At 36.0% G+C, this 25,521-nt stretch overlaps 1 protein-coding gene across 1 annotated transcript; it reads right to left on the bottom strand.

Moving 5' to 3' along the window:
• Positions 1-2,390: 2,390 nt before the first annotated feature.
• LOC112754634 (70 kDa peptidyl-prolyl isomerase) lies at positions 2,391-11,949 on the bottom strand. Its single transcript, XM_025802330.2, has 12 exons — positions 11,696-11,949; positions 11,276-11,362; positions 10,844-11,104; positions 10,434-10,511; positions 10,248-10,328; positions 9,854-10,051; positions 9,616-9,702; positions 9,135-9,325; positions 8,924-9,046; positions 8,681-8,827; positions 2,917-3,044; positions 2,391-2,612 (listed from the first exon to the last, which is right to left on the bottom strand). Exons 1-12 carry the CDS (start codon positions 11,856-11,858, stop codon positions 2,513-2,515), a joined length of 1,644 nt encoding a protein of 547 aa, XP_025658115.1. The 5' UTR covers positions 11,859-11,949; the 3' UTR covers positions 2,391-2,512.
• Positions 11,950-25,521: the final 13,572 nt, after the last annotated feature.

Raw genomic sequence — 25,521 nt, forward strand, 5'->3', positions numbered from 1 at the left:
TGAAGTGGGTTTGAAGTATTGGATGGGTCATTAGGTAAAGGAATGGGTCTAATAGGAATGGAGGGTGTTTCTGAATTATTAATGTTGTTTAGGCATGGATTATTTTGATGTGGAATAAGAATGGAATTATTTTGTGTGGGCTGCTGATTGATTTTTGCTAAGGGGAGAATAATATATACAACTTCTACCAGCTCATCATACATACAATTATATCTAGCACATCTTTTTAATTTGTGGCATATTCTAATAGGATGCTAACAAAATAAAGAATACAAGCTGACTCACACATTCTAAAAGAATAAAAGAAGGCAAAAATAAATATGTGATATAATGAAAAAAATGTAGAGTTGTTGATCATTTTACTTGGGTCTGTTTGTCTGTAGAGTACTCTTGGGAGTACTAGCCAAATGGTCTAATAGTTATCTTATTAAATTAGAAATATAACCATTTGTGCCTCCTCTTATAAGCTTAAACTCTTAAGGAAGGTATTTTTATGATATAGTATGAAAATTTTTATGACTTGAAAGTTTAGAGTTCGATTCTTGAGAAATCCAAAAAAAAAATAATAATATAAGACCAATAAAAAACAAAGAAAAAAATCTATACAAAAAAAAATTCAAAAAAACATAAGAAAGACTCTTGCTAGAAGAAACGTGTTATAATAAATATAATTATTTATGTGTCTTTTTTTATTAGTTTAAATTTTTAAGAAAAATTATTCATGATATACTTGTATAAAATACATATTAAAATACAATACATGTTAAAAATAAATTAAATAACACATATATTTATACACAAGTACATGATAACTTATTTGATATTGGGTTCTTGGAATTTTTTTATTTAAATAAATTAAATATATTATTTACCAAAACCCGTAATCCCAAAATAAAAAAAAATATTTATAGATGATTTAGATTGCTTTACAAAGTAAAAATCGGTATAAATTTATTATTATTTAGATCGAATTACTACTTATGAATTATTTCAATCCAAGAACCTTTTATTTTGTTTGACTGACTAAGGTTTCCAATGTGAATTAGAAGTGTGTGAATTAAAAGTGTACACGTTGAGAGTAGTGGATGATTGGAATTAAAAGTTGTTATTAATTTCACCTTAATTCTAGATGTCAATGGTTTAGAGTAAAATTGGATTAACACTAAACCAGTTCAAATTTTAACTATCTAAATATTTTTAAAACTAGTATAATTTATTACAATTTAAATACTATTCATTTAATTTTTTTATCAATTTAATTAATTTTATTCAAAAATATCAACTTAAAATTACTTTTAAATGTGGTCTAATTTAAAATTTATGTGAAATTGCGTCCCTCCACTAATTTAAAACTAGTGATTTAAAATTTCATACGTATTAAAAATAGTAACAAAATATATCAGTTTTTATTTTTTAAATCGACCCAAATAATATTATTAATTTTTATTATTTTAAAAAATTATATTTTTATACTTACAAATTATATTTTTGAATCGAATATTTAACTAATCATACGAGTAGAATAACACGAATACGTAATACTGTAGTTAAATCGTTAAATAATATATGTGTTCTAGATACACTGGCATTAAACGCATTGTGCCATACCCTGGTTGCACCCGAAATGCATTTCAATTTTCATTAAATCAAGGTAATTGGTGACTAAATATCCGAAATAAATGTTTAATGTGATCTGGATCACAGTACCCGATATATATATATATAGGTATTCTGTGTATTATAAATTTCGATAAATAATATATTTAATTTATTTAAATAAAAAAATCTTTGATACTTGTCGTTTATATAGTAATTTTTTAGATCTAAAGCAATGTAAATACTATAATTACCCTACAAGTCATGTCTTTTCATTAATTAAATGTATTTAAATTTTTTTTTTTGTTGTAGTTGTGAAATAATTAATGCAATCAAATCAAATGAGTAACAAATGTATTGAAGGAGATGATACATGCATTGACAAATATTCAAATCCAGATTGTTGCAGAGATTATGTTTGTCCAAATTGCGATGTTTGTCCAAATTACGACCAAGAGGTTTGCAGTCAATTTCTCTAACAATTTGCAAACGAGGGGATTGCATTACTCGAAATAATAATATAACTGTTTGTCATCGTTCATGTTTAAACAATAATGATGTTGAGTTAATAATCATTGGTGAGCTTGTTAGTTTCACTTGAATAATATACGAGTTACATCCTTACATATATACTTGAATAATAATTTTCATGTAGTATTGTACTATAATACTACATGAGACTCATTTTCAATTTGTTTTGTGAGACCCATAATACATATTTTTATTGTTTTTGTGTGTTATCCCGTATAATTCTTAAAGTTAGTTGTTTTTTACTTAGCATTTTTGTGGTCTCGTTTAAGGCTAACATCGCATATAGACATTCATTTTTGAGTGTATAAATATTGTTAAATCAAAACCAATAGACGAAAACATGTATCGAGGAAGACAAAATCATCACTTTGTTGGAATTAACTAGCTAGCTCATCCTTGAAAACATTGTGCCGAAGATGTTGGATTCATATTTATTGTATTCCTTCTGCTTGAGCTTCAACTCTTTGTACTCAACTTTAATGTCTCTGATAATAAGCCAATCCAAGTAATGTAACAGATAATTATTAATTATTATTCAAATAGAACTACAAAAAAAAAGGGAAAAAAGGGAAAATAATGTATTGGATGTACCAACCTCAATTTGGTGCATCATGTACCATAATTCAATGGTATAGATTCAGGTCAATTGAATTATATATCTTAGCTTGGTGCATGATGCACTAGGTTTTTGGGAGTATGATAGAATTCTCAAAGGAATAGTTATTATAAATATTAATTGAAAAATGCAGAGTTTGAAATTGCAAAAACTAATTAATATAGAGAATTTACCTGTTATTTGGATCAATAATGAGTGCTCTTTTAATATCAACCTCAGCTTTCTCCAAATCTGATGTTTTCAGGTATGCTTGGCATCTTCTGTATAGAGCCTTCACATTTAAAGGGTCTTTCTCTAGTACCTGAAATTCATTCAAAATATACACAAAAATTTCATTAATTTATTGAATACAATTTAGTTAACTCTGTATTATTATGCAAACGATATATATTTTTAGAATTTCTCATGATACATTCAATAGAAACTTCATTTCCATTTAATTAACTAATTTATTCATTCGTTCTGTGCATCCTACACAATCAAGGGCATTATTATTAGTTGTATTAGAACCGTTATGAAACTTTTTTTTTTCAAAGTTTAAGCTGATTAAAGGAGACACATAAATAATTATATCTTTAACATGTCTCATCATACAAGACTTTGTTAGTGTTAGGTTGTTATTTATCAATTAGTTAAGTTAGTTCAAGTTATAGGTAGTTAGTTATAGTTCACATTGAATAAAATCTTTTGTATTGTAGTGTTACACCAGCAACCACACCTTTTGTATATATATATACCACATATATAGTGCAATGAATCCATCGAATTCATTCCAATTCTTTCACTATTCTTTGATTCAATATGGTATAAGACGCTATCATTTTTTTCTCATCTTCCACATTCTTCCTTCTTCAATTTTCCTTCATTTTCCTTCATTTTCTCTTATTCTTTCTCTTCTTTCTCCATTTCTTTTCTTCCTCACACTCGAACTCTTCCAATAGAGTTTATGAGAGCTGCGTCATTTCTTCAGATTAAATTTCATTATTTGAAGAAGTTAGGGTTCCGATCATGAGATCGAGTGTGAAAGACCGTTCTTTACTCAAGAACAAATTTATCCATAGCAAATCCATTTTTCTTGTCCTCTACAGACCAATCAGGACTCACTCTAGTTACTTAACAACTCACCAAAGAGAATTATAACTCATGGAGTATAGCCATGAAAAAAGCCCTCAACGCTAAGTGCAAATTTGGATTCATCAATGGTTCAGTATCTGATGAGCGGATATTTTATACGCTTTTTGACATCATTTTTATATAGTTTTTAGTAGGTTTTGTTTAGTATTTATTAAGTTTTCATAGGTTTTAGTGTTAAATTCACATTTTTGGATTCTACTTTGAGTTTTTGTGTTTTTATGCAATTTCAGGTATTTTCTGGCTGAAATTGAGGAGCTGGAGCAAAAGTCTGATTCAGAGACAAAGAAAGCACTGTAGATGCTGTCTGGATCTAACTTCGTTGCACTCGGAAGAGCTTTTCTAGAGCTATAGAAGTCCAAATGGAGCGTTCTCAATGGCTATGGAAAGGTGGCTTCCAGAACTTTCTAGCAATGTATAATAGTTCATACTTTGCTTCAGATTAGAAAGCCCAAAACTGGCGTCCAATGCCAGCCTCCTGTACCTTTCCAGGCGTCCAGCGCCCAAAGAGCAGAGACCAGCATCCAAACGCCTAGACAAGACCCCCTAGCCAGCGTTCAATGCCCTAGAGACCTCATAGCACGTGGATCTCATTAAAGCTTAGCCCAAACACTCACCAAGTGGGCCCCATAAGTGAATTTTAGCACTAAGAAGACTGTTTTACCCTTATTAGTCATTAGTTTAGTATTTAAAGTAGAAGATCACTCTTTGTTAAGGATCTTAAGCCACTTTACATCATATTTTTGTTTACCACATTGTATCTCCTTTCAGTATGAGTTTCTAAACCTCCTAGGTTGAGGGGAGGAGCCCTGCTGAGTCCTATGAATTAATAAAAGTATTATTGTTTCTCTTTGATCCGTGTTTGATTAATTCTAATATGTATATTCATTCTTCATCAATATGAATGCGTTGAAATGACATAAGGTTATCACATTCTACATGGGTTCAGAGTGCATCTTTCATCGGACAATGATGAACCACCAGCTTGTCTATACATCTCTCAGACGGCTAATCCATGACTTTGTTGGGGACTTCTCGAGACATCAGTTCAGCCAATTTACGGGAAGATTAGAGTCTCTGTGATAGAGGCTAGAACCAAAGGCACAACATCCTCCGATTTGGAAGATTTGACCTTATCTGTGGCGTTTTGAGTAGGATCATCAAGGAGAATGAACTGCAGAAGCTTCACCCTCAATCAGAATGGATCCGCACTAATCCTGGGGTTCAGATCTGGAGGAGTATTGGCAGCTGCTCAAACTAGCGTCAATCACATACAGCCTGCCATTGAATAAATTATTCACAAGCAAAGGAAATAGTACTACCAGAGTTAATTCAGAAAGACAAAGCAACTTCAATCCTCAACTATATTCCTATTACTGATTGCCCTTAAATCAATCCAACCAACAACCTTTTGATTTTGCCTGACTAAGACCTGGAAGATAACCATAGCTTGCTTCAAACCATAATCCTCGTGGGATCGACTCTGACTTGCTCAGGTATTATTTGGACGACCTAGTGCACTTGCTGGTACAGCTGTACAAAGGTATGGGGATTCGTGCACCAGTATTGCGTCCAGATCCTGAGCTTAATGCCGAGAAATTCGATATATGGCAATGTGTGAATGATATAGTTAGCACCTGAATTCTCATGGTGTCCAAAGAAATTGCAACATCTCTGGTTTATACTGTTTCAGCTGAAGAGCTGTGGAATGATCTCAAAGAAAGGTTTCAACATGGCAATGGTCCAAGAATTTTTGAACTCAAGCGAAAGTTAGTGAACTTGAGTCAAGGTTCGATGACGGTTTCACAATACTTCACAAAGATAAAGTTCTTTGGGAAGAACTCAACTCATATCATCCAATTCCTTGCAATTGTGCTGATTCATGGCCAATGCAAGCTTTTCTACAAGACGAGTACGTACATTATTTTCTAATGGGGTTAGATGATTCCTATGCTCAGATTTGAGAACAAATTCTATTGATGGAGCTTCTACCATCAATCAACAAGGTCCTGTCCCTAGTAGTCCAAGAAGAGAAGTACAAGGTGATTGGAGCACCCTCAACCCCAACTCAACTTACTTTCTTTGCAAGAAATTAGCATGTGCCTCCACAATCAGGCAAAGGAAGAGGGAATGTGAAAAAGGACAGGCCTCTTTGTTCTTATTGTGGAATTTTTTATCATACAATTGATAAGTGTTTCAAGCTTCATGGTTTTCCACTAAATTATAATAGAGGAAGAAGTCCATCCATGCATGGTCTGAGGCAAGTAGCACACAATTTCATTGGAGGAGAGTCTCAATTGCCTCAAGATCCATCCTAACATCTTCTTTGACTTTGTCCTCCCCAATCCAATATTAGATTCTGAACCGTTGCCTAATGCTCAAACAATCCCAACCGTACCTGAGATACCTCAATCACTAACTACAACCAATAATCAATCCCAAATACTCCCTCTTATAGAAAACCAAACCTCACCTTCTACTTCCATCCAACCTAGAAGATCCCACATAACTAAACATACTCCCTCTTACCTTCATGCCTATATTTGTCATAATAAATCTCCTTACCTGATTTCAAACTTCTTCAACAACCATAGATTGAACCACACTTATCATTCTATTTACCAAGCCAATCTTATTCCTGAACCACAATTTTACCATCAAGCAGTTAAACATGAGGAATGGAGGACTGCAATGAAAGAAGAACTTGAGGCTTTGGAGTCTAACAGCACTTGGAAATTGGTTCCTTTACCACCCACCAAAGTTGCCATAGGGTGCAGATGGGTTTACAAAGCCAAACTAAAAGCTTATGGGAGTTTAGAAAGGTACAAAGCAAGATTAGTAGTCAAGGGATACACACAACAAGCAGGAATCGATTTTAAAGATACCTTTAGCCTTGTAGCTAAAGTCACCACTGTACAAGTTCTACTAGGCATTACAGCAGTGCGTAAGTGGCATTTAATCCAATTGGACATCAATAATGCACTTCTCAATAGGGATTTGGATGAAGAGGTATATATGGAATTTCTAATAGGGCATCTCGAATGCAAGAAAGGCCTGGTATGTAGGCTTACAAAGTCACTTTATGGGCTTAGACAACCTTCGAGACAGTGATTTCACAAATTTTGCTCAACTCTTAAGCAAAATAGTTTCACTCAATGCAAGAGTGACTACTCCTTATTCTCAACAGGTTCTAGTGATTTTGTAACCTTCCTATTGGAATACGTAGACGACATCATAATTGCAGGAGTTAGCCTTGATATGGTGACCAAAGTCCAATTAAAGCTGCAATCCATTTTTAAACTCAAAATATTGGGGGACTTAAAATTCTTTTTAGGCTTGGAACTCGCCAACAGCTCAAGTATACACTCTCTTTGCTAGAAGACACCAACCTCTTGGATTGCAAGCCAGCAACAGTTCCTTTGGATGCCAATCTCAAATTATGAGCTAAAGAAGGTGATCCGATCTCTAATGCTTCTGCATATAGGAGACTCATTGGTCGCCTCATGTACCTCACTATCTCCCGGTCAGACATTACCTTTGCTGTCACTAAACTGGCACAATTCATGTCTAACCCGCGGATGCCTCATTTACAAGCTGCTCACCAAGTATTAAGGTACCTTAAGAATGCACCAGGCCAAGGGATTCTATTTTCAGCTGCTTCCCAACTCACCCTGTCCATATACTCTGATGTTGATTGGGGTAGTTGTCTCGACACAAGGAGATCAACTACAGGCTACTGTGCCTTCTTAGGTGACTCTCTCATTGCTTGGAAGAGCAAGAAGCGATAATAGTCTCTAGGAGCTCCACCGAAGTCGAATATAGGTCCATGGCTCATCCTAGCTGTGAGGTTATTTGGTTAATTGGTTTACTTTAGTTCTTTAGAGTCCAAGTCGATTCGGCCATGTTATTTTGCAACAACATCTCTGCTCTTCAATTGGCATCAAATCCCACCTTTAATGAGAGATCCAAAAATGTTGAATTGACTGCCATTTCATCCGTGAGAAGATTGAAGCTGACACCATTAGATTGATTCATGTACCTACTAAACATCAACTAGCTGATATTCTAACTAAAGCTCTCCCTCCACCTCAATTTTACTTTCTTATGTCCAAGTTAGGAACATACAATTTGTATGCTCTAACTTGAGGGGGATGTTAGTGTTAGGTTGTTATTTATTAATTAGTTAAGTTAGTTCAAGTTATAGGTAGTTAGTTATAGTTCACAGTGAATAAAATCTTTTGTATTGTAGTGTTGCCTACACCAACAACCACATCTTCTGTATTGTAGTGTTGTCTACACCAACAACCACACCTCTTGTATATATATATATATATATATAGTGCAATGAATCCATCGAATTCATTCCAATTCTTTCACTATTCTTTGATTTAATAGATTTCTTTTTGGTTTGCGTAATTTTTTGCTTAGCTTTTTTTTCTTTTTTTTATTTGTCTTATCTTAAAATAACTTTTTTTAAGTCAATAAGAATCGAATTTCAGAGTTTTAAGTTATAAAAGTTCTGATATTATATGTCATGAAACAAATTTTTTAAAAGATTTAAACCGATAAAAAAAGACACATGAATAATTATATTTTAACAACATCTATAATCAAATGCTTTGATTTTGTATTAGGATGAGATATATAATATAGGACACATGAAAGTGAATCCACTCTCTATTCAATGTTTTTTGTTTTTCTTTTGAGGAAAAAAAGATATTAAAAAAAATCAACTTTTTTTAAGCTTTATTTTCAAATTAAAATTTATATAAATTAGCTCATATTATTAAGAGGATGAGAGGATACCTTTGTGCATAATCTGGAAGCTTCAGTGTAGTCCCCCAATTTGAGTTTACAAGCAGCATTATTCAAGTTACATGATAACCGTAACGTATCTGCATGACTCTTCTCATCTTCACTGAATGAATGATCAAACTCTATGCATTTTACAGCCTATACAGTATCAAATCAATAAAAATATATCATTAACTCATTAATAATTCCACAGTATATAGTATATGTATATAACTAACTAATTAATCAACTAACCTTTTCATATTCCATGGATGCACGCCTGAAATTTTCAGCCTTAAACATCAAATTCCCATCATGCTTCTTCTTCTCACAAGCTTCTAATTTCTCTTGGTTGTCCATCTTCCAAAATGGTTTCTCCTTTAAACATTAAAGAAATTTGATTTGAGCATATCATAAGTGAGAAGTAAAAGTAATTATTATAAATAATTCGTCTCAATCAACTAACCTTAACGAAATCAACCAATTCAACTTCATAGTAAAGGACTTTATTATTACTATTATTGTTATTGTTAGGTGTGTCTTCTCCTTCTCCCTGTGAATTGTTGTCACTAAAATAATCAGCACTGATAGTCACAAGAGCTTGTTCTGCTTTTTTCATTGTCATTATTGCTCTTTCTAGACCCTCAGGCACCTGTCCTGGAAAAATAAAATAAAACAAGCCAAAATTAAACTGATAGTATTAATGAATAATTTTATATTTAACATATTTACTTGCACATGATTTTTTATTTATTTATTTTGGTTTTGAAGTGTGGGCTATACACAGATCTATCTTATCTTGTACTAAATTCTAAACTTTTTATTTAAAAGAATAATCTGGCTAACAAGAATTGAACCCTAAATTTTTTCATTATAAAATTTTTAATAGTATGTAGCAATTTTTTTTTTATCAAACATAAATTTCAAGTATGACAGAAAAAGCATACCTTCTTGAATTGTGAACTCAAAAGGTTCTTCCTCTGATCCTTTCTTCTGAATAATTGTTCCATCTTTTTGTTTACATGAATATATAACTGCAACCAATTGAAAACATTAATTTAGAACTTGAGAATTAAGATAGCAAGAGTCTAACAGTTCATCCTTCAACTTCGTCTGCAATACCAAGATAATAGGAGCCTCATGTATTAGATGTACAGAAGCTCATTTTCTTGAGATACAAGTTACCTTTCACATGAGATCCTTCGTTGGGACGATCGAACCCCTCACCAGATTTCTTAATTTTCTTCAATATTTTCTTATCGCCTGTGACATCGGTCACAATTTTCCATGATACTAACTCTAGTTTGATGGTTATTATCTTGAAATCCGGTTGGAGAAAACCATCAGGCTCCTTGATTCTATCTGGATTTTGAATGATTCCATCTACAAAGTTAAGTTAATATCAGTCTATGGCTAAACATACTAATATATTAATTTTTTAATAGAACAAATTAATCAAGATTACAATTATTTTGAAGCAGAGAGTATAACACAACACAAAGAAAATAGGAAAGTAATAACTTGGAAATACATTATTCATATTTCATCTGAAATAAATTTTGAATTTTGATTAACTTACAAGAGAATTTCAAAGCTAGCTCTGCCACCTCACCCTTTCTCATGGTCTTAACTGCTACACTCATGGCAGGACATAGATAGCCTGATCCAGTACACAATAATGTTGAGGTTTTGAATCAATTTTATTTGAACAACTAAGAAAATAAAATAAATTCTGAAACCAAGTACATACAGCACTAAACCTTACCTTCACTTACATTAAATTCCACACCTTGGTCAGAGTTAGAGACAAGCATGCCACTCTCTAGCATTGCTTCATATTTCACTGTAAACAATCACCAATTCGCCACTTTCAAATCTTGAAAGACTACTTTGTCCCTGTGTTTTTGGTTAGGGACGAGAGGGTTGAGGTTTACTCGAATTATATTTGAGTAATGATAAGGAATCAATTCTTTTTCGGCCAATATCAGCTCATCTTTTTTAAAATTATTTTGTTTATCTTAAATTTTAGACTCTAAATCACAAACTCTTAACTTTAGACCCTAAATTATAAATTCTAAGAAAAAGTTGACTAATGTTGACTAACTAAAAATTAATTTTCTATACTTTATCTTTATATAAATTAAAAAGGAAACATAAGAAAAAAGCAGAGTGTACCTAGAACTTCATCAGCGTCTTTAGGGGTAGCCCATCCATCTCCCTCTTTTAGAATCTTTTTGATGATTCCTCCATCACCATTCAAGTCTCTAATGGTATTCCAAGATAGCAATTCGATTTCGAAAATGAGAGTCGCGTTGGGAGGAACCAGTGGTGGAGACCCTACTTCCCCATACGCCAAGTTAGGTGGCATTTTGAAGATTGCTCTCTCCCCTTTCTTCATGCTCCCAACTCCTTCATCCCAACCCTTGATAACTTCACCTGATTATAGAAATAATAGCATGGAATTCAATTTCCATTTCATTATCCACATTGTGAAGTTCCATTTTTAATAGTTATCACTGAATTTATACACTAGCAAGTAAATTTATATGTAACTTTGTAAACTGAGAACATTATGAAGATATTATGAAGTATGGAAGTGCATATTACATTGGCCTAATTTGAAACGAAACGAGGACCCTTTATCATAACTGGATTCAAGAGATGCTCCATTTTCAACTTGTCCTCTGAAATTAACTGAAGGAAGAAAAGACAATGTTAGCTTTAGCATAGTTACATACGCAATATGTTCCGGTACGAAAACAGATACGCCATATGCCATATGTAGAATATTTTACGTGAAAAATATACATATGGCATTTTGCTATGCAGATAAATTGGTACCCAGTACATGCGAATTGGTATGCGTTATGCTTTCTAATTGGTGAATCATGTAACTATGAGCTTTAGTATTAGAACTCAATATCAAAAAGGTGATAAAGCTGAAAAATTAAGTATGAACTAGACTACAAAACAAGAAAAGGAGAAAGATAAGTGAAGCATATGAAGTGGTATAAAACAGTGGGTAACCTTCAACTTCGTCTCCAAAGAATGGAGTTTGCCAAGTGAGACCTTTCCTTATAACACGTTTAGTGAGGCCATCATTTCCAATTTGCAAGAGTGGGGATTCAGAGTTCTGAGCTTCAAATTCAGCTTCCAAAGACTGGCTTGGAAGAGGAGGAGACACTGCCATTGAAATGAGACAGAGAGAAGAGATTGTGTTGTGTGTTTCAAAGCAAAGGATAAGCCGTTGTTGGTTTCCCTCCTTTTGAACCTGTCGGTTCACAGATATTTTTTTATTGCTGTTTTTTTTTTATTTCTTCTATTGTTAAAAATTAAAATGTGATAATAAAATTAATTTGCGGGGACAAATTACTCTCAGCTCAAATGCTGAATTCATTTTCTTAATTTTACAAGAGTTTAACTTTTTTTTATATATACTTTAGAATAAAAATTAAAGGTTTTAGTTAAACTATACTCACTACCTATGATGGATTTTTACTGAATGGTATAGATATAAATATATATGAAAATTAAACATATTGTTTCCAAGAATATATTACGTTAACATATTTGGTCTAAGTCTCTAATAAAATTGTAATGATTTAACTTAATTCGTTTTGAAACAATAATTTGAATGATCTTTTAAAACTAAATTATCATAACTACTCTTAAGAATTACAGAATTTTTTTAAAAAAAAAATTGGACCTATATACAAGATAAATTTTATGCAACCAAAAATAAATGTTTCTAAAATATTTTTACTAAGGATAAAATCAAAATTAATAATTAATTATAAGAAAAAATATATTAAGCCTAGATAAATCATAAATCTAGTGAATAAAATGCCAGTCAAATAATAGGCAGTGGAAGTGCATAAGTCATAAGTGCAGGTCACTGAAAAAACATAAACACCAACAAAGATGTAGGTCAGAGACTAACAAGAAGCCAACAAATTAATTTCTGAGTAAAGGACAAATTCGTCCTGATCTTTTTTTCGCGGACATTTTCGTCTCCGAAGATTGGAAAATACTTTAATGTTCCTGACCCCCAAAAAAATGGACATATTTACCCTCCGTTAGAGTCGCTCCGTTTGCCCTGACGGAAAACGGTGACGTGGCTCCCGTGGCGCTGACCTGGCCGTTACGGGCTGCCATGTGGGATGGACTTTTGAAAAGAGGACGTATTAGTCCCCAAGAACCAAAACGTTATCGTTTCTCCTCCACCCCCAATCTATGATGAACAACTTAAGACCAGCAAAGGAGCTAGCTGTGAAAGTGAAAGAGATAGAGAGATTGAGAGAGAGGATAGCATTGACTACTCACCACACCACTCACCATCTATCAAGCTGTGCCAAAACCCATATCATTAACAAGAACAACACATGAATTCTTTCACAGGAATTGGAATGTAGTGTGGTGTGTTGTGTTGAGTTGTGTACTCCAACAAATTGAGAGCAAAGTTGAGTTGGGCTTGACCACCATTAACACTAAATCTACTAGTAATTACACTTGAGCTGGCTGCAACAACAACCAAACTTGTACACTCCATTAGGATTTAGGACATGATGGACGAAAGTAAGTGAAAAACTCAAAAACCAAGTGATGAGCGGATAATTTATACGCTTTTTGGCATTGTTTTTACATAGTTTTCAGTATAATTTAATTAGTTTTTAGTATATTTTTATTAGTTTTTAATTAAAATTCATATTTCTGGATTTTACTATGAGTTTGTGTGTTTTTTCTATGATTTCAGGTATTTTCTGGCTGAAATTGAGGGACTTGAGCAAAAATCAGATTCAGAGGTTGAAGAAGGACTGCAGATGCTGTTGGATTCTGACCTCTCTGCACTCAAAGTAAATTTTCTAGAGCTATAGAACTCCAAATGGTGCGCTCTAAATTGCGTTGGAAAGTAGACATCCAAGGCTTTCCAGCAATATATAATAGTCCATACTTTGATTAAGGATAGATGACGTAAACTGGCGTTGAACGCCAGTTCCATGCTGCATTCTGGAGTCAAACGCCAGAAACAGGTTGCAAAGTGGAGTTAAACGCCAGAAACATGTTACAAACTGGCGTTCAACTCCAAGAAAGACCTCTACACGTGTAAAGCTCAATGCTCAGCCCAAGAACACACCAAGTGGGCCCCGAAAGTGAATTTCTGCATCATTTACTCATTTCTGTAAACCCTAGTAATTAGTTTAGTATAAATAGGACTTTTTACTATCTTTGTAGGGGATCTTTGATTCGTTTTATGCTATCTTAGACTTTTGTGAGGGCTGGCCATTTGGCCATGCCTGAACCTTCATCACTTATGTATTTTCAACGGTAGAGTTTCTACACACCATAGATTAAGGTGTGGAGCTCTGCTGTTCCTCAAAGATTAATGCAAAGTACTACTGTTTTTTCTATTCAATTCAACTTATTCCGCTTCTAAGATATTCATTCGCACTTCAATATAATGGATGTGATGATCGTGACAGTCATCATCATCCTCAACTTATGAACGCGTGCCTGACAACCACTTCCGTTTTACCTTAGATTGAATAGATATCTCTTGGATATCTAATACAGGGGACCGAGTCCGAGTTATTAGTGTCTTCGTGGTATAAGTTAGAACCCATGGATGGCCATTCTTGAGATCCGAAAAGTCTAAACCTTGTCTGTGGTATTCCGAGTAGGATCTGGGAAGGGATGGTTGTGACGAGCTTCAAACTCGCGAGTGCTGGGCGTAGTGACAGACGCAAAAGGATCAATGGATCCTATTCCAGTATGATCGAGAACCGACAGATGAATAGCCGTGCCGTGACAGAGCATCTTGGACCATTTTTACTGCGAGGACGGGAAGTAGCCATTGACAACGGTGATGCCCAACATACAGCTTGCCATGGAAAGGAGTAGGAAGGATTGGATGAAGACAGCAGGAAAGCAGACATTCAGAGGGACGAAAGCATCTCTATACGCTTATCTGAAATTCTCACCAATGAATTACATAAGTATCTCTATCCTATTTTAATTATCTTTTAGTACACTATAATCTCTTAATACATTTGAATCCGCCTGACTGAGATTTACAAGGTGACCATAGCTTGCTTCAAGCCGACAATCTCTGTGGGATCGACCCTTACTCACGTAAGGTTTATTACTTGGACGACTGGTGTGCGAAATTGTGATCTAGATGTGAAATTGTTGTTCGAAATTGATTCCCTGGCAATGGCTCCAAAAACGTGTGCACAATACCATGGTCCAAACATAACTTCACAATCTTCGCGCAACTAACTAGCAAGTGCACTGGGTCGTCCAAGTAATACCTTACGTGAGTAAGGGTCGAATCCTACAGAGATTGTTGGTATGAAGCAAGCTATGGTCATCTCATAAATCTCAGTCAGGCGGATTAAATTGATTTTATGAATTGATAAGTAAAAGATAAATAAAATATAAAATAGGATAGTGGTACTTCTGTAATTCATTGGTGAGAATTTCAGATAAGCGTATAGAGATGCTTTCGTTCCTCTGAACCTCTGCTTTGCTGCTGTCTTCATCCAATCAATTCTACTCCTTTCCATGGCAAGCTGTATATTGGGCATCACCGTTGTTAGTGGCTACATCCCGTCCTCTCTGTGAAAATGGTCCGATGCGCTGTCACTGCATGGCTGATGAGCGGATAATTTATACGCTTTTTGACACTGTTTTTAGTATGTTTTTAGTAGGATCTAGTTACTTTTAGGGATGTTTTCATTAGTTTTTATGTTAAATTCACATTTCTGGACTTTACTATGAGTTTGTGTGTTTTTCTGTGATTTCAGGTATTTTCTGGCTGAAATTGAGGGACTTGAGCAAAAATCAGATTCAGAGGTTGAAAAAGGACTGCTCATGCTGTTAGATTCTGACCTCCCAGCACTCAAAGTGGATTTTCTGGAGCTACAGAATTCAAAATGGCGCGCTTCCAATTGCGTTGGAAAGTAGACATCCAGGGCTTTCCAGCAATATATAATAGTCCATACTTTCGCCAAGAATTGATGACGTAAACTGGTGTTCAACGCCAGCCTTCTGCCCAAATCTGGCGTCCAGCGCTAGAAAAGGATCCAAAACCAGAGTTGAACGCCCAAACTGGCACAGAAACTGGCGTTCAACTCCACAAATGGCCTCTGCACGTGCAACACTCAGGCTCAGCCCAAACACACACCAAGTGGGCCCAGGAAGTGGATTTATGCAACAATTACTTACTCATGTAAACCCTAGTAGCTAGTTTATTATAAATAGGACCTTTTACTAGTCTTTTGGACCATCTTTGGATCTTTGGATTACCTTATGATCCTTTGATCATGTTTTAGGGGGCTGGCCATCTCGGCCATGCCTGGACCTTCACTTATGTATTTTTAACGGTAGAGTTTCTACACTCCATAGATTAAGGTGTGGAGCTCTGCTGTTCCTCAAAGATTAATGCAAAGTACTATTGTTTTCTATTCAATTCTTCTTATTTCGCTTCTAAGATATCCATTCGCACCCAAGAACGTGATGAAGGTGATGATTATGTGTGACGCTCATCATCCTTCTCCCTTATGAACGCGTGCCTGACAAACACTTCCGTTCTACATGAAATAAGCTAGAATGAGTATCTCTTAGATCTCTTAACCGGAATCTTCGTGGCGTAAGCTAGAATGATGGCGGCATTCAAGAGAATCCGGAAGGTCTAAACCTTGTCTGTGGTATTCTGAGTAGGATTCAATGATTGAATGACTGTGACGAGCTTCAAACTCGCGAGTGCTGGGCGTTAGTGACAGACGCAAAAGGAGGGTGAATCCTATTCCAGCATGATCGAGAACCGACAGATGAATAGCCGTGCCGTGACAGGGTGCGTGAGCATATTATTCACTGAGAGGAGGGGATGTAGCCACTGACAACGGTGATGCCCTTGCATAAAGCCAGCCATGGAAAGGAGTAAGACTGATTGGATGAAGATAGCAGGAAAGCAGAGGTTCAGAGGAACGAAAAGCATCTCCATTCGCTTATCTGAATTTCCTACCAATAATTTACATAAGTATCTCTATCCCTATTTTATTATATACTATTCGAAAACACCATTATCAATTTATATCTGCCTGACTGAGATTTACAAGGTGACCATAGCTTGCTTCATACCAACAATCTCCGTGGGATTCGACCCTTACTCACGTAAGGTATTACTTGGACGACCCAGTGCACTTGCTGGTTAGTTGTATCGAAGTTGTGACAATTATGAATTAAGATCAGAGCACCAAGCTTTGGAGCCATTACCAGGATTTGTTCGAGCCTGGAGATCACAATTTCGTGCACCAAATTTTTGGCGCCGTTGCCGGGGACTTAATTGTTCCTGTTTGGCGCCAAGAATCGTCTGAGATCCCAATCCCGGCAACAACACCAAGTTTTTGGCGCCGTTGCCGGGGATTGTTCGTGTATGGACAACTGACGGTTCATCTTGTTGCTCAGATTAGGTAATTTTCTTTTCGTTTTCTTTTCAAAAATATTTTCAAAAATATTTCTAAAATTTTCTCATCTGTTTTCGAAAAAAAAAATTAAATAAATAAAAATGTTTTCAAAAATTTTATTCAAGATTTTTAAGAATGAATTCTAGTGTTTCATGAAGCATGTAAAGCCTGGCTGGCTGTAAAGCCATGTCTAAATTTATTTGGACTGAGGCTTGCAATTTGTTATAAAGAGCAATATACTCTCGTGTTAAAGACTAAAGCTTGGCTGGCCATTGGCCATGTCTAGTGTTTTGGACTGGAGCTTTCATTGAAAGCTTGGCTGGCTAGTGAGCCATGTCTAATTCCTGGACTGAAGCTTTAGACTAACATGGCAAGATTCCTGGAATTCATATTAAAAATTTTGGAATCCTTATTTTTCTTTTCTTAATTAATTTTTCGAAAAAATCCAAAAAAATTTAGAAAATCATAAAAATCAAAAATATTTTTCTGTTTCTTGTTTGAGTCTTGAGTCATGTTATATGTTTGGTGTCAATTGCATGTGCATCCTGCATTTTTCGAAATTATCATGCATTCATGGTGTTCTTCATGATCTTCAAGTTGTTCTTGGTAAGTCTTCTTGTTTGATCTTGATGATTTTTTGTTTTGTGTCTTTTCATGTTTCTCATATGCATTCTTGAATTCTTAGTGCGTAAGCATTAAAGAATTCTAAGTTTGGTGTCTTGCATGTTTTCTTTGCATTAAAAATTTTTCAAAAATATGTTCTTGATGTTCATCATGACATTCAAAGTGTTCTTGGTGTTCATCTTGACATTCATAGCATTATTGCATGCATCACATGTTTTGATCTAAAAATTTCATGCATTGCATTTTTTTTGTGTTTTTCTCTCTCATCATAAAAATTCAAAAATCAAAAAAATATCTTTCCCTTTTTCTCTCATCAAATTCGAAAATTTGGATTGACTTTTTCAAAAATTTTTAAAATCAAATTGTTTCTCATGAGTCAAATCAAATTTTCAATTTGAAAATCTTATCTTTTTCAAAATCTTTTTCAAAAATCAAATCTTTTTCAAAATTCTTAGTTATTTTCGAAAATTCCAAAAATATTTTTCAAAAATCTTTTTCTTATTTTTATACCAAATTTTCGAAAATAACATAATCAATTAATGTTTTGATTCAAAAATTTGAAGTTTGTTACTTGCTTGTTAAGAAAGATTCAAACTTTAAGTTCTAGAATCATATCTTGTGATTTCTTATGAATCAAGTCATTAATTGAGATTTTAAAAATCAAATCTTTTTCAAAACTAATTTCTATCATATCTTTTCAAAAATATCTTCTTATCTTATCTTTTTCAAAAATATCTTTTCAAAATATCTTTTCTAACTTCCTAACTTCTTATCTTTTCAAAATTTGTTTCAACTAACTAACTAACTTTTTGTTTGTTTCTTAACTTTTTCAAAACCACCTAACCAATTCTCTCTTTCTAATTTTCGAAAATATCTCCCCCTTTTTCAAAAATTTCTTTTTAATTAACTAATTATTTTTATTTTTATTTCAAAAAAAAAATTTTCGAAAAATACTAACAAATTTTCAAAAACCAATTTTCAAAAATCACTAACTCCTTTTCAAAATAATTTTCGAAAATTATACCTCCCCCATCCTATTCTATTTATTCATTCATATCCTAACATCTCATTTCATCTCTCTTCCATCCTCACAGTTGTGTTTCTTCCATTAGATTACATTCTTTGTCTCCCCCTCTTCTTCCACTCACACAGGGATCCCTATACTGTGGTATAAAGGATCTCCATTATTATTATTATTTTTCTGTGCCTTCTTCTTTGTCATATGAGCAGGAGCAAGGATAAGAACATTCTTGTGGAAGCAGATCCAGAACCTGAAAGGACTCTGAAGAGAAAATTAAGAGAAGCTAAAATACAACAATCCAGAGATAACCTTTCAGAAATTTTCGAACAGACAGAGGAGATGGCAGCCGAAAATAATAATAATGTAAGGAAGATGCTTGGTGACTTCACTGCACCTAATTCCAATTTACATGGAAGAAGCATCTCCATTCCTGCCATTGGAGCAAACAACTTTGAGCTGAAACCTCAATTAGTTTCTCTGATGCAGCAGAACTGCAAGTTTCATGGACTTCCATCTGAAGATCTTTTTCAGTTCTTAACTGAATTCTTGCAGATATGTGATACTGTTAAGACTAATGGAGTAGATCCTGAAGTCTACAGGCTCATGCTTTTCCCTTTTGCTGTAAGAGACAGAGCTAGATTATGGTTGGATTCTCAACCTAAAGACAGCCTGAACTCTTGGGATAAGCTGGTCACGGCTTTCTTAGCCAAGTACTTTCCTCCTCAAAAGCTGAGCAAGCTTAGAGCTGATGTTCAAACCTTCAGACAGAAAGAAGGTGAATCCCTCTATGAAGCTTGGGAAAGATACAAACAGATGACCAAAAAGTATCCTTCTGACATGCTTTCAGAATGGACCATCCTGGATATATTCTATGATGGTTTATCTGAGCTATCAAAGATGTCATTGGATACCTCTGCAGGTGGATCCATTCACCTAAAGAAAACGCCTGCAGAAGCTCAAGAACTCATTGACATGGTTGCTAATAACCAGTTCATGTACACTTCTGAAAGGAATCCTGTGAGTAATGGGACGCCTATGAAGAAGGGAGTTCTTGAAGTTGATACTCTGAATGCCATATTGGCTCAGAATAAAATATTGACTCAGCAAGTCAATATGATCTCTCAGAGTCTGCATGGAATGCAAGCTGCATCCAACAGTACTCAAGAGGCATCTTCTGAAGAAGAAGCCTATGATCCTGAGAACCCTGCAATAGCAGAGGTAAATTACTTAGGTGAACCTTATGGAAACACCTATAACTCAACATGGAGAAATCATCCAAATTTCTCATGGAAGGATCAAAAGCCCTAACAAGGCTTTAATAATGGTGGAAGAAACAGGTTTAGCAATAGCAAACCTTTTCCATCATCAACTCAGCAACAGACAGAGAACTCTGAACAAAATGCTTCTAATTTAGCAAATCTAGTCTCTGATCTATCTAAGGCCACTGTAAGTTTCATGAATGAAACAAGATCTTCCATTAGAAATTTGGAAGCACAAGTGGGCCAGCTGAGTAAAAGGATCACTGAAATCCCTCCTAGTACTCTCCCAAGCAATACAGAAGAGAACCCAAAAGGAGAGTGCAAGGCCATTGACATAAGCGCCATGGCCGAACCTGTGAGGAGAGGAGAGGACGTGAATCCCAAGGAGGAAGACCTCCTGGGACGTCCAGTGATCAATAAGGAGCTTCCCTCTGGGGAATCAAAGGACTCTGAGGCCCATCTAGAGACCATAGAGATCCCATTGAACCTCCTTATGCCCTTCATGAGCTCTGATGAGTATTCCTCTTCTGAAGAGAATGAGGATGTTACTGAAGAGCAAACTGCCAAGTTTCTTGGTGCAATCATGAAGCTAAATGCCAAATTATTTGGCATTGATACTTGGGAAGTTGAACCTCCCTTGTTCATCAATGAACTAAGTGATCTGGATCAACTGACATTGCCTCAGAAGAGACAGGATCCTGGAAAGTTCATAATCCCTTGTACCATAGGCACCATGATCTTTAAGGCTCTGTGTGACCTTGGTTCAGGGATAAACCTCATGCCCCTCTCTGTAATAGAGAAACTGGGAATCTATGGGGTGCAAGCTGCTAAAATCTCACTAGAGATGGCAGACAGCTCAAGAAAACAGGCTTATGGACAAGTAGAAGATGTATTAGTAAAGGTTGAGGGCCTTTACATACCTACTAATTTCATAGTCCTGGATACTGGAAAGGAAGAGGATGAATCCATCATCCTAGGAAGACCTTTCCTGGCCACAGCAAGAGCTGTGATTGATGTTGACAGAGGTGAAATAGTCCTTCAATGGAATGAGAACTCCCTTGTATTCAAAACTCAAGGATCTCCCTCTGCAACCATGGAGAGGAAGCAGAAAAAGCTTCTCTCCAAGCAGAGTCAACCAGAGCCCCCACAGTCAAACTCTAAGTTTGGTGTTGGGAGGCCACAACCAAACTCTAAGTTTGGTGTTGAACTCCCATATCCAAACTCTAAGTTTGGTGTTGGAGAGTCTCAACAAAGCTCTGCACATCTGTGAGGCTCCATGAGAGCCCACTGTCAAGCTATTGACATTAAAGAAGCGCTTGTTGGGAGGCAACCCAATGTTTATCTAATTCTTATTTTTATTGCTTTTCATGTTTTCTTAGGTTCATGATTGGTGCACGAAATTGTGATCTCCAGGCTCGAACAAATCCTGGTAATGGCTCCAAAGCTTGGTGCTCTGATCTTAATTCATAATTGTCACAACTTCGATACAACTAACCAGCAAGTGCACTGGGTCGTCCAAGTAATACCTTACGTGAGTAAGGGTCGAATCCCACGGAGATTGTTGGTATGAAGCAAGCTATGGTCACCTTGTAAATCTCAGTCAGGTAGATATAAAGTGATAATGGTGTTTTCGAATATTATATAGTAAAATAGGGATAGAGATACTTATGTAATTCATTGGTAGGAATTTTAGATAAGCGAATGGAGATGCTTTTTGTTCCTCTGAACCTCTGCTTTCCTGCTATCTTCATCCAATCTGTCTTACTCCTTTCCATGGCTGGCTGTATGCAAGGGCATCACCGTTGTCAGTGGCTACATCCCCTCCTCTCAGTGAATAATATGCTCACGCACCCTGTCACGGCACGGCTATTCATCTGTCGGTTCCCGATCATGCTGGAATAGGATTCACCCTCCTTTTGCGTCTGTCACTAACGCCCAGCACTCGCGAGTTTGAAGCTCGTCACAGTCATTCAATCATTGAATCCTACTCAGAATACCACAAACAAGGTTTAGACCTTCTGGATTCTCTTGAATGCCGCCATCATTCTAGCTTACGCCACGAAGATTCCGGTTAGGAGATCTAAGAGATACTCATTCTAGCTTAATTCATGTAGAACAGAAGTGTTTGTCAGGCACGCGTTCATAAGGGAGAAGGATGATGAGCGTCACACATAATCATCACCTTCATCACGTTCTTGGGTGCGAATGGATATCTTAGAAGAGAAATAAGAAGAATTGAATAGAAAACAGTAGTACTTGCATTAATCTTTGAGGAACAGCAGAGCTCCACACCTTAATCTATGGAGTGTAGAAACTCTACCGTTAAAAATACATAAGTGAAGGTCCAGGCATGGCCGAGATGGCCAGCCCCTCTGATCTAAGAACCAGACGTCCAAAGATGTCTAATACAATAGTAAGAGGTCCTCTTTATAATAAACTAGCTACTAGGGTTTACATGAGTAAGTATTTGATGTATAAATCCACTTCCGGGGCCCACTTGGTGTGTGTTAGGGCTGAGCTTAAGTGTTGCACGTGCAGAGGCCATTTGTGGAGTTGAACGCCAGTTTTTGTGCCAGTTTGGGCGTTCAACTCTGGTTTTGGATCCTTTTCTGGCGCTGGACGCCAGATTTGGGTAGAAAGCTGGCGTTGAACGCCAGTTTACGTCGTCAATTCTTGGCCAAAGTATGGACTATTATATATTGCTGGAAAGCCCTGGATGTCTACTTTCCAACGCAATTGGAAGCGCACCATTTCGAGTTCTGTAGCTCCAGAAAATCCACTTTGAGTGTAGGGAGGTCAGAATCCAACAGCATCAGCAGTCCTTTTTCAACCTTTGAATCTGATTTCTGCTCAAGTCCCTCAATTTCAGCCAGAAAATACCTGAAATTACAGAAAAATACACAAACTCATAGTAAAGTCCAGAAATGTGAATTTAACACAAAATCTATTAAAAACATCCCTAAAAGTAACTAGATCCTACTAAAAACATACTAAAAATAATGTCAAAAAGCGTATAAATTATCCGCTCATCACAACACCAAACTTAAATTGTTGCTTGTCCCCAAGCAACTGAAAATCAAAATAGGATAAAAAGAATATAATATACTATAAATTCCAAACTATCAAGGAAACAGAGCTTCAATCATATGAGCGGGACTTATAGCTTTTTGCCTCTTGAATAGTTTTGGCATCTCACTTTATCCATTGAGGTTCAGAATGATTGGCATCTATAGGAACTTCAGATTTCGAATAGTATTATTAACTCTCTTAGTTCAGTATGATGATTCTTGAACACAGCTTCTTTATGAGTCTTGGCCGTGGCCCTAAGCACTTTGTTTTCCAGTATTACCACCGGATACATAAATGCCACAGACACATAATTGGGTGAACCCTTTCAGATTGTGACTCAGCTTTGCTAAAGTCCCCAATTAGAGGTGTCCAGGGTTCTTAAGCACACTCTTTTTTTGCTTTGGACCTTGACTTTAACCGCTCAGTCTCAAGTTTTCACTTGACACATACACGCCACAAGCACATGGTTAGGGACAGCTTGGTTTAGCCGCTTAGACCAGGATTTTATTCCTTTAGGCCCTCCTATCCACTGATGCTCAAAGCCTTGGGATCCTTTTTATTTGCCCTTGCCTTTTGGTTTTAAGGGTTATTGGCTTTTTGCTCTTGCCTTTTGGTTTTAAGAGCTTTTGACTTTTTCTGCTTGCTTTTTCTTTCTATTTTTTTTTTCGCCTTTTTTTTTTTTGCAAGCTTTGCTCTTTGCTGCTTTTTCTTGCTTCAAGAATCATTTTTATGATTTTTCAGATTATCAAATAACATGTCTCCTAGTCATCATTCTTTCAAGAGCCAACATATTTAACATTCTTAAACAACAACTTCAAAAGACATATGCACTGTTCAAGCATACATTCAGAAAACAAGAAGCATTATCACCACATCAATATAATTAAACTAAGTTCAAGGATAAATTCAAAACTCATGTACTTCTTGTTCTTTTGAATTAAAACAGTTTTTATTTTAAGAGAGGTGATGGATTCATAGGACATTCATAACTTTAAGACAGAATTACTAACTACTAATGATCATGTAATGAAGACACAAACATAGATAAGCACATAACATAGAAAATGAAAAACAGAGAAAGTAAGAACAAGGAATGAGTCCACCTTAGTGATGTCCTTGAGCTCTTCTATGTCTCTTCCTTGCCTTGGCTGCTCCTCCTTCATTGCTTTTAGATCTTCTCTGATTTCATGAAGGATGATGGAGTGCTCTTGATGTTCCACCCTTAGTTGCTTCCAATAATTGTGTGGAAGAAATGTATCCCTTGAGGTATCTCAGGGATCTCTTGATTTGCAGTCAAATGTTCTACCACTGAGCTATAGACCCTTGATGGAAGCTTTTGTCTTCCCTTTCCTCTTTCTAGAGGTTTTCTCTGGCCTTAGGTGCCATCAATGGTTATGGAAAAAACAAAAAAGCTGTGCTTTTACCACACCAAACTTAGAATGTTGCTCGCCCTCGAGCAAAAGAAGAAAGAATAGAAGAATAAGAAGAAGATATGGAGGAGATGGATGGGAGTGTGTATTCGGCCATATGAGTGGGATTGGGTGGGAGAGAGATGTTGAATTTTTGAAGGTATTGGGTGTATGGAGGTGAGTGGTAAATGGAAAAAAAAAGAAGGGATGATCATGAATGGAAAGAGAGATGATGAGGTAGGTGGGGATCCTGTGGGGTCCACAGATCCTGAGGTGTCAAGGCATTTACATCCCTGCACCAATTTAGGCATGTAAAATGCCCTTGCACACAACTCTGGGCGTTCAGCGCCAGGTTGGTGCCCATTTTGGGCGTTCAACGCCCCTTTGCTGCCATTTCTGGCATTGAACGCCAGAACCATGCTTGTTCTGGGCGTTCAGCGCCAGGATGCTCCCATTCTGGGCGTTCAGCGCCAGAACTATGCTCTGTTCTGGCGTTTGAATGCCAGACAGATGCTCCTCCAGGGTGTGATTTTTCTTCTGCTGTTTTTGATTTCGTTTTCAATTTTTATATTTATTTTGTGACTTCACATGATCATGAACCTACAAAGACATATAACTAAGGAAAATATAGTTAGATAAATAAAAATTGGGTTGCCTCCCAACAAGCGCTTCTTTAATGTCAATAGCTTGACAGTGGGCTCTCATGGAGCCTCACAGATGTGCAGAGCTTTGTTGAGACTCTCCAACACCAAACTTAGAGTTTGGATATGGGAGTTCAACACCAAACTTAGAGTTTGGTTGTGGCCTCCCAACACCAAACTTAGAGTTTGACTGTGGGGGCTCTGGTTGACTCTACTTTGAGAGAAGCTTTTTCTGCTTCCTCTCCATGGTTGCAGAGGGAGATCCTTGAGTTTTGAATACAAGGGAGTTCTCATTCCATTGAAGGACTATTTCACCTCTGTCAACATCATCACAGCTCTTGCTGTGGCAGAAGTCTTCCTAGGAT

This window comes from Arachis hypogaea, chromosome 16 (genome assembly GCF_003086295.3).
Source record: "Arachis hypogaea cultivar Tifrunner chromosome 16, arahy.Tifrunner.gnm2.J5K5, whole genome shotgun sequence".
In the NCBI taxonomy this organism is placed as follows: Eukaryota; Viridiplantae; Streptophyta; class Magnoliopsida; order Fabales; family Fabaceae; genus Arachis; species Arachis hypogaea.